Consider the following 11,020-nt stretch of genomic DNA (forward strand, 5'->3'; position numbering starts at 1 on the left):
TAATTTGGTTAAAATATTAGAATAATGTAATTTCTCAAGTTAATTACTGTAAAAAAAACAAATGTGAGTGCAATTAAATAAGATATAATAACTAAATAAGAATATACTCAAAATATTCTATTTGAATGTAAAAAATAACTTAATGGATTAAAAAGAATGGTGTAAAGTAACCATTTAAATTATGGCATACCGGTTAAGTCTCAATGATTAGTTGTGTATACAACTTCTTTGCTTGGTTTAGAATGTCATGAACATGATAAATTTGAACTAACTAAAAAATTCAGTTTCTCAATTACGATAGAGTTTGTTTCAAATACAACTCATTATATTTATATAACCAATACAACCTAATAAATTGAGATATTTATGGAAATGATAAGAGTTCTTTTATTATAATTTGAATATTTATGAAAGATGAATAGAGTTCATTAATTATGATCAATACCATATATTAGGAAACAATCAAAACTTATATGAAATCATATATTCATCAAATTAAATGGACCGGTTGAGATTGGGTTGTATTGGTTGTACAAAAGTAAAGGGTTGTATAATAACCAACTTCTTTCTCTCTCTCTCTCTCTCTCTCTCTCTCTCTCTATATATATATATATATATATACCTAATAAATAAGTAACGTGTGTGACACGTGTCATCTTCTGGTGAGTCAGTTATCTTATTTTTCCGCCTAAACATGTATCTAGACACAATTTACATTAGTGGTTCAAAGAGGCCTAAACATGACCAAGTTTCACCTTCATGAAACTTGTTTCATGTAAATTAATTTTTTTTATTTCACTCATGATTTGATGCATTTTTTTCTTTAATCCTTACAATCTTCAAGAGTCTGGAGCAAATTACAATCTTCAAGATTCCGAAGCAGATTCATCATGTACCCGTTTCATCATGCAATTATTTCATGACGAACCAAATAAATTATGCACCCGTTTCATGTTCTATTTTTTTCTACTAAACGGATCAACTACACCATCACTGAAACGTGGTTCACCATGAAACGATTTCATATTACTCATAAATCAATTACAACATGAATCAGTTTCACCTTCATGAAATCTGTTTCATTAACATTATTTTTTTAATTTGAACCATAATTTACGATTTCATTCCATAATACAATTCAATCTTCAAGACCCGTTTGCAGATTCAATCTCATAACAATATATCAAATTCAAATTTTTAATATTGTAATATAATTAAATATTTAAATGTTACCATTTATACAATTTTCTTAATTAAGATTTATTAATAACTTTCATATTTAATAGAAAATATTGTAAATGACCGAAATACCTTTATTGATTAAATTTAATTAGAAAAAAATGAAATTTTCCTATTGTTCGAAATTGGTTTACACGGTTTCTTAGAAATGCACGATTTTTTATTTGAACGTCCCCCTATATATATATATATATATAATATTAATGGTATTTCTAATGGCGTCCGTGTTTGTAAGGGCAACTCTGTTAGTAGGATTATTGAAACAAAAGAGTTATAAGATCTAATTCGTGTGATTTTCAAGTTGTATATATTTTAGTTATCTGAAATTGTCTCCGTACATTTAACCTCTATTTATTTTAATTACATTATATTATATTATTAATTACATGTATGCTATATAATTAATTAGCGTAGACCACGAGAAGTGCCGATCGGTACGGCAAAATAAGTACACCTACTTATACCACCACATGCAATGATGCCCACAACCACAAGTGGACCATTCTTTTCTTCTTTCTGCCTTTCACGCTTACTTATTTTACATATATAACTTCTCATTTCATGTTTATAATTAATATCTATTTTTCATAACCATCAAACTTACTCATTTAGTTAGTAATAACTATTAATTATGAGTGTTTGGACCAGTTCATACGTACTTCGACTTATTTCAGGAGTCTTAAAAGAACATTTAATAATCTTGCAGGACTCGACTCGATCGAAGAACTCTGAAAAATAATAACAATTACGTATTATGTTATGCATAAAAATTTAATTGCCGAATTACTTTGAGATTTAATCAATTTTTCACTTGTAGAAGTGTAGAAAACTTGATTACAATTTTTATTATTATTTACAATTTTTCACGACATAGAGGTGCTAAACCTAAACCTTCTCGTTAATGTGAGCTCTTGATAATGATCCTTTTTTTAACTTGGTAATTTATGGAAGTCTAAGGTGTGGGTGTAAACCCTTTTCTCCTGTAGGGTCTAATTGGTAAATAGAAAGATGAAAGGGAGTAAACCCTCTTTCTAACATCATTTGGGATCGACATTTTCCTTGGAGAGGCTCTAGGGAGGGAGGAGCATTGGGAAAATTGATTTCGTCTGGAGATTTTGTCAAATGAAGATTTCAGAGTAGAAGTTCATCATCCTCGGTGTAATCTTTCTTCCCTCAAACTTAGACTCTCCATTAATGGAGTTTTGATTTTCTAATTGGGGATTTCAATCACTTTTGAGTGTTATGAATGAAATCATAATCATAGTAGATTAATGTATATGAATTGTTCTTGATATTTTTACCACATTTTCTATTAGGAAATACACCATTGTTGATTAACTCAAATGGAGATCAAGGGGTTTCAAGCTTAGAAACTTGGATTATTGGTTTTGATGGATTAATCCATGAATTGTACTTAGATTAGTGTTTAAAATGGTTTTGGACTTTGATCCTTATGTTTCTGGACCTTCAAATTGATTTGGCAATGATTGGTAAAGATTTCTAGTTAGATGTTGAGTATTGAAAAGTCGTATAGCTCAAACAGAAGCTTAGGCGCATTTGAATGCGAGTTTAGTTACTTCAAAGTCGCTCTAAGCATTGTTGAGTGCCACTTCGGTTTTGCTTCGTTTCTCGATTTGGGATAGGTTCGAGGCATTGTTTAAGGGATTGCTTTTTTTTTATTAACCTAGATATCCAACCCGCAATGCGAGCCGACTAATCTCAGGGGGACCACCTGCTTTGCAGATATCCCGGAGTCACCGCTTTTGAACCTCCATGGCCACAAGGGGATTTTTTTTCCTCCTTGGATTTGAACCTGAGACCTCCTGGTACTTTTGACCTTTGGAGCCAAGTTCAAACCAATCAGGCACCACCCTTGTGGTTAAGGGATTGCTTTAGAGATCATACTAGATGGTTTTGAGATAACTAAGATGGTTTACCACCATTCTTATATTAGTTAATTCGGGTGTTTGATTTGGGCCCTTTTTTTAGCCAACAGGACGTGTGGAAGTGTGATGAGCCTCAGGTGAGTTTCGTCGACCCTTCTTCGATATATGGGATTATTTAAAAATGTTTCGGAAGCACTTAATATGGTCTTACGGTTTGATGTCTTAAATGATTATTTGTTTTAAATATGGTTTATTACATGTGATAATGTTTAGATATATGGTTGGGTTTGCATAGTGGGATTAGGGTACCTTGAGATAGTCGAATCTCTTAAAAGTTTAATAATGTGTGCTTTGAATTTGTTTCATGAGCGCATCAGATTAGTTATGAATGTCACAGTGGAGTGACGATGGCCTGGTCTATGAACACTATGGAAAGCCCCTGTTGTTTTGTGATTGGTTATTCACTTGGTTATTTTTTGGCCTTTATGATTGATTGATATTTTAAATGTTTAATGCTTCTCTATGCATGTTAAGGGGGATTCACTAGATAAGATGCATGTAGTGGTGGCTTGAATTAAATATGGAGTTTAATTTGCCTTTAGATTTGTAAAAATTCTCAGCTATGAAGGTTGATTATCCGCTATAAACATTCGAGATGTATGGACTATTTTGTCTTTTTACTCTTGGGTCCATTTTGGCATCTTTGTATTATTGTTATGTTGGATTTTCGTATTGTTACAATTAATCTGTTATCTATAAAGTAACTTTTATTTGTTAGGACACTTTCTCAAAAGTGTCCTATAAAGTTGCTAATGCGACATTTTGTATTGAAAATGTCTTAAAAAACTTGTTAAGACGCCCAAAAGCGTCAGATAAACTTATTACAACATCTTTAGATATGACGCTTTATATTTTAATCATATAAATTAAGTCCTATAAAACGATCTATAGGGACGCTTAGAGATTGGGGGTGTCCTATAAACCCAATTTTGTTGTAGTGTAAAGAACTTGTTAAAATGCCTAAATCGTCCTATAACCCTATTATAACATTTTTGAATAAGACGTTTTTTGTTTGGTCTTATAAACCTAAGTCCTATAAGGTATTTTTTTTAGAATGCTTCTCTATTTTAAGCCTCGTATAAATCAATTTTGTTTTAATAACATGGTTATGAAGTTGTAATAACCACAAATAATAAATTGTTGCAATATAATCGGTTTTGAAAATATATCCAACCATTTTAATAATTACTTTGTCACAATAAATTTTCGCTTTTTTAATTTTAATTATTTATTAAATATCACCATAATCACTTTAAAAACACATACTAAAAAACTACCCTAACTAAATGACAAAAGGCTATAAATGTCCAATGAAAGATCCAAGGTAGATGTTGCATTTCCACTTTGTTGGAAGTAACATAGAGATATTTATTGACACATAAAACTTATAAGCAGGGACTAAAATGAAATAAACTAAAAGTAAAGGATCCAAAAGTCATTAAACATAAAGTTTAGGGGCAAATGGAAAATATTCGTTAATACGGTGCTGTTGGTGAACTACAACCTTTGACTTTGAACTTACGCGATACCTTGGATTATTCGAGTGGCATGCACCATCCATATTTTCTTTTTAGATTTATTTTTTGACCCCTTAATTGATTTTCAATTACTAACATAATCACCATCTTTAATCAAACAAAAAAAAAATCATATAATTTTGGATCGGTTGTGTTTTACTAAAATCGAATAATTAACCAAACCAAACAAAACACGTTCGGTATATTCGATTAGGAATTATAGTATATATATAAGAATGTAGGATGTACACATATTTTTTCACTATCCTAATTGGTAGAGAAAGTGTCTATGTGAAGACTTCTGACATAAATAATTTGAACTGGGAATCAAATTTTTTAGCGTTTCGGGATTTACTAGAGCGCAAGAGTTGTAGCAAAATAATACTCAAAGAATAAGAGTCTGTGCGAACAAACAACAAAGACATAAAACTAGCTAGTCGTCACAAGTAAAGTCGGGGATAAAGTAAGAAAACAGTTGTACATATGTTAAAATGAAGTATGAGGACGAGATCCTCTCCCTCCAACCATGCTAGACCAGTGATATCATGGATGTCGGCTAGATCTACGCCCCTTCACACAACTACAGTATCTTGCTACTAGTCCTTATAACATTCTACTCATGTCATCGAGAAAGTCTAAGTGTAACACGTAGAGCCATTTTTGCTCATCATATATTATGTCCTCCTAGGCTTGCCTCTCGTCATCTCTCCACCACTACGGTCTACACCCTCCTCATTGGTCGTCAACTGTTTCGAAAACTAATTGTCATTTAGGTGCCATGCATTTTATACCTTTTCGTCTAGTTTTAAAAAATTAACTTACAACCGGTGTTCTCCTATACCTAATATGAGAATAATTGAACTAAAACTCATGATACAAGTGATGAAGACAAATACTATGAATTATTGGTTTTTCTTTTTTATAATATTTTATCTTTTTTGAGTTTGTATATTCACATTGTTGTTTAGATTATTAAAAGTATGCAAAAAATAAAACAGAAGAAAAAAAGCATATCCAATCAAAAAGTAGTATAGGTCTTTAAAAATCCAAATTACATTAAAGCCCATGTGGTTGAAGGAAAAGCTTTTATGAAGGTCAACTCTTTAAACCCCTCCATTTTTTCTATATATACCCTGCAAACCCTTCTATTCATAAGCACACCTACATACTTATCAAACCCACCTCTTCTTCGCTTTAGGTTTCTTCATTCTTCCCAAAACCTTTTGGAGATCAAGAAACAACAATGGCTTCCACAGCCACCATTCCAGAGAATCATGAAGCCATATCCATCCCCGCCAATGTCACGCCTCGGCTGACATTTGCTCTGCCGGTGGATTCAGAAAACAAAGCCACAGAGATGAAGATCTTTTCGTTAGCACAACCCCACATGAGAGCCTTCCATCTCTCATGGCTATCCTTCTGCACTTGCGTTATCTCCACCTTCGCCGCTGCTCCTCTTGTTCCCATTATCCGGGACAACCTCAACCTCACCCGCGCCGACATCTCCAATGCCGGAATTGCCTCCGTCTCTGGAAGCATCCTCTCACGCCTCGTCATGGGGGTGCTCTGCGATCTCGTGGGCCCCAGGTATGGTTGTTCGGTGATCAACATCCTGGCAGCTCCGGTGGTTTTCAGTGTTTCCTTTGTGGCGGATGCTGGCGGTTACGTGGCGGTCAGGTTCATGATAGGGTTCTCGCTGGCAACGTTCGTTTCTTGCCAGTATTGGACGAGTGTGATGTTCAATGGGAAGATTATTGGAGTGGTGAACGGGGTATCCGCTGGGTGGGGTGATCTGGGTGGTGGCGTTACTCAGCTGCTGATGCCGGTGCTCTTCCATGTATTGAGTCAGATGCTGGGAACCACACCATTTACGGCTTGGAGAATTGCTTTCTTTATTCCGGGATGGTTTCATTTTATTGTTGGGGTCCTGGTTTTGGTGTATGGCCAAGATTTGCCTGATGGCAACTTTGCTCAAATTCGAAAGGATGGACAAGCTGCAAAGGATAAATTCTCAAAGGTGACTTGATTAATTCTTTGCATCCGACATTCTTAATATTTTGAGCATTTGATTTACCCACTTCTTTTCGTAACTGCAGGTATTCAGAAATGCAATCACAAATTATAGGACATGGGTGTTTTTCTTGATCTATGGATATTCCATGGGCGTGCAATTGTGCTTGAATAACGTCATCTCTGAATACTTCTTTGATAGGTAACAAAAAAACTCATTTTTCCGTTAATATTTGTCACGAATAAATCGTTAAATCTTCGTGATCAGGTAGTTGACGACTTCATTTTTCTAATATGCTACAGGTTCGGGTTAAAGCTTCACACAGCCGGTGTCGTGGCGGCAAGTTTCGGGGTGGCTAACTTCTTTACCCGCCCATTCGGTGGCTACGTGTCTGACTTATCGGGTCGTAAGTTTGGAATGAGGGGCAGGCTATGGACATTATGGATAACACAAACCCTAGGAGGCGTTTTCTGCATATGGTTAGGGCTAGCCAACTCTCTACCCATCGCCATCTTGTCGATGATGCTCATGGCCGCAGGRTCACAAGCCGCTTGTGGRGCAACTTACGGCATCATTCCCTTCGTTTCCCGACGTTCTCTGGGCATTCTATCCGGCTTGACCGGTGCCGGTGGCAATGTTGGTGGTGGTTTGACCCAACTGCTATTTTTTTCCGGTTCAAGATTTTCCACTGCATGGGGGTTAACATGGATGGGTGTAACGGCGGTGGTCTTAACGATTCCGGTGGCTTTTATCCACTTCCCACAATGGGGGAGCATGTTTTTTCCGGCATCATCGAATGAGAAATACAATGAAGAGTATTACTATAGCTCGGAGTACAGTGAGGAGGAGAGAGAGATGGGTATGCACATCGGAAGCATGAAGTTCGCTGAGAACAGTCGGGCGGAGCGTGGGAAGAGACTGGTGGTGGCAGTGGCAGAAACCCCTCCGTATACGACGCCGAACTACCACGTTTAAAGCAGTAATTAATAAAGAAAGTTAGGGTTGAGTAAGGAAGAAGTAAAGGAATTAAATTAGAGTGCAGCATGAGCATGCATGCATGTGGTCTCTATAGGCAACCGTACTTATCGCTACTCTTTTAATTACTTCTCGTGATCTTCTTCTTATCACAACACTCTTCTTAATCAGTGTTCTAAAATTACATTGTGTTAAGAGATTTGTACATTCTTGATACAATTTAATATAACAATTTTATGTAAGTTGTCGATCGCAGCGTTTTTGTTCATTCGATTTCGACCATCCTGACCAACTCGGCCACTCTAATCCGTGTAATGATATCATTAACAACAGTTTAGTCAAGAAATGTACATACAATAAACCAAATATTGCAAAATTATAACGTTGCTTTTCTTTGTTTTCTACTCCTCGATCTCCATCTTTCCTTAATTTCTCCAATAATCTTTTATCCATTAATTATGTGTTGTCGTTCTGATATTGTATTATGTATCCTAGAACACTTTATGTCGTTTTTTTGAGCATTATTTCTTGTAAGTATGTATGTATGCAAACATTAAGTAGGTGATATAATAAATTAGAAACAAGGTGTTCTCACAAGGGTTTGTCAAACAAAGAATCGGCCATAGATTTGAGCTCGACTCTGCAACAGGATTCTCATGAATTCGTAGATTGTCGTAAGGATGAAATTTGTTAACTCAAAAACATGGTAGATATATACATGGTTTACAAATGTTTTACACTGATATATATACGCGGGGTTCTTTTAAGAAATTGTTAAATAGTGATATCCGCGAGATCCAATTTAAGCCAAAAAAATCTATTTGAAAAATAAAATATATATAAATTAAAAATCATTCTCTATCTTATCTCCTAATTTTTCTCCTGTCTATCATCTTTCTCTCTCCTCTCTCATCTCTATTCTCTCCATAAAATACTTATGCATAATTAAATTTGAACTCTAGGTGAATATATTATGAACATTTTCTTAAAAGTTACTATTATAGTTTGTGAACAGGATCTAAACGAGATTTGATATGACTTTTGAACATATTATGAACACAAACTGAATCAATAAAATTAAATGTAGACATACTACTTGTAAACACAATGTGAACATTGTGAACACCCTAGTAAAAAAATTTATTAAGGATGTTTATATTGTATTCACAATATATTCATCTTGTATACATTACACGTGTTTGTCAATATGAAGATAGGAAAGAGAATAGAAAAGAGAGAAATAGATAAATATGGTATTTATTAAAAATTGCATTAATTTCTCTTTAATAAGCTATAATAATTATCTCATTAATTAATAAATATAATTATCTTAAATTAGTGGTTTAAAACGTATCTCACATACTTTATAGTTTTCAAATGATTAAAGGGAAGATTATTGGAGTGGTGAACGGGGTATCCGCTGGGTGGGGTGATCTGGGTGGTGGCGTTACTCAGCTGCTGATGCCGGTGCTCTTCCATGTATTGAGTCAGATGCTGGGAACCACACCATTTACGGCTTGGAGAATTGCTTTCTTTATTCCGGGATGGTTTCATTTTATTGTTGGGGTCCTGGTTTTGGTGTATGGCCAAGATTTGCCTGATGGCAACTTTGCTCAAATTCGAAAGGATGGACAAGCTGCAAAGGATAAATTCTCAAAGGTGACTTGATTAATTCTNATATATATATATATATATATATATATAGAGAGAGAGAGAGAGAGAGAGAGAGAGAGATGAGTTATTATACAACAATTTACATTTGTACAGCCAATACAACCTAATCTCAACCATCCATTTAGTTTGATGAATGTGTAATTTCATAGAAGTTTTAATTGTTTCCTGATATAAAGTATTGATCATAATTAATGAACCTTATTAATTTTTCATAAATATTTAAATCATAATAAATGAACTCTCATCATTTTCATAAATATTTTAATTTATTGAGTTGTATTGGTTGTACAAATGTGATGGGTTGTATTTGAAACAAACTATATATATATATATATATATATATATATATATATGGTGTGTGTATTTTTAGCACAAAAAATTGTAGACGATTCAAGAGTTTGTCGTCATCAACTAGTTGTTTTAATATACACTCTTATCATAAATATATATGTATAAAGGGTATATATTTTTAGATTTTATAACATTTTCTTTTACAACTTTTGGAACGAGAATAAAAGTCATCAATAAACACGATTCTTATCTTACGGGCCGAATAGCTTGTTTGTATTCCACTCCTCTTAGAAAAAAGAAAAAAAAATAGATATATCTAAAAGTAGCATTATCTAATATCTATACGAATAAGATAAGCAACTTGAAGAGCTAGAAGCTAAGATCTTTAATCTTATAATTCACTCACTGAGAGTCAGAATTTTGAAAGTCATCCATAAGTGCAATTGCTCTCCCTAGAGGATAACTTGATTCCATCTCGATCTTCTTCCTAAACCGAAAGATATCTAAAAGTAGTGATTTATATTCGAATGAGATAAAGCAACTTGATCAGGTCTAGAGGCTACGAAGTCAACTAGATAATTGAGGGCAAAAGACACACTACCCACATACCAAATCAACTAAAAGGAGAAGAGAACGATATATAGTAACACACTAGAAAACAACATACTAATTGTTGCAAGCTAATCCTTAAGGGTGCGTTTGGTACGCAGACAGGACAGGACAGGACGGGACAGAACAGGATAGGACAGGACAGGACAGCTGTTCAGCGTTTGGTAAGACATGATAGGACTGGACAGAACTGGTTAAAATGACCAATTTACCCCTACTGAGTCAATCCTAGAATTCTAACCACCATGATCAAAACCCAATTTTACAATGACAAATTTCAAACCCTAAATCGATTTTACAGTGACAAATTTACAAACCCTAAATCGATTTTACAGTGACAAATTTACAGTGACAAATTTCGACTGTGACAATCAATTTTACAGATCAATTATTAAATTATTCAAACCCTAAATCGATTTTATACAACTTCAATCAATTTTACAGTGACAAAATTCGATCAAAACCCATTTTCACAGCAAACAGATCCATAAATCGATTCAAACCCTAAATCGATTCAAGCATTACAACCAGCAAACCCTAAATCGATTCAAGCAAAGCAACCAGCAAACCCTAAATCGATTCAAGCAAAGCAACCAGCAAACCCTAAATCGATTCATAGCGATGGAGAATGAAATCGTGTACCTGATGAAGGAGAAGGAGGGTGCGATGGAGAAGGAAATCGATTCAAACCTCCCGTCGTCGTCGCCGTCGCCGTCGCCGATGGGGAAGGACGCACGATGAGGGTGCGATGGAGGCAG

General features: G+C 34.5%; 1 protein-coding gene across 2 annotated transcripts in view; it reads left to right on the plus strand.

Annotated features, from left to right (window-relative positions):
• Positions 1–7,688, plus strand: part of LOC112519472 (high affinity nitrate transporter 2.4-like) — an 11,701-nt gene extending 4,013 nt beyond the window's left edge. The window contains exons 2-4 of one of the 2 annotated variants that reach the window (XM_025127613.1): positions 6,369–6,719; positions 6,799–6,914; positions 7,016–7,688. In XM_025127613.1, coding sequence (XP_024983381.1) covers positions 6,369–6,719; positions 6,799–6,914; positions 7,016–7,688 — 1,140 coding nt within the window. Of the gene's footprint in view, positions 1–6,337; positions 6,720–6,798; positions 6,915–7,015 lie in introns of both variants that reach the window. The other variant, XM_025127612.1, reaches the window with a different exon arrangement.
• Positions 7,689–11,020: the final 3,332 nt, after the last annotated feature.

The sequence above is a fragment of the Cynara cardunculus genome (assembly GCF_001531365.2).
Source record: "Cynara cardunculus var. scolymus isolate 2C chromosome LG 10, CcrdV1, whole genome shotgun sequence".
NCBI classification, from domain to species: Eukaryota; Viridiplantae; Streptophyta; class Magnoliopsida; order Asterales; family Asteraceae; genus Cynara; species Cynara cardunculus.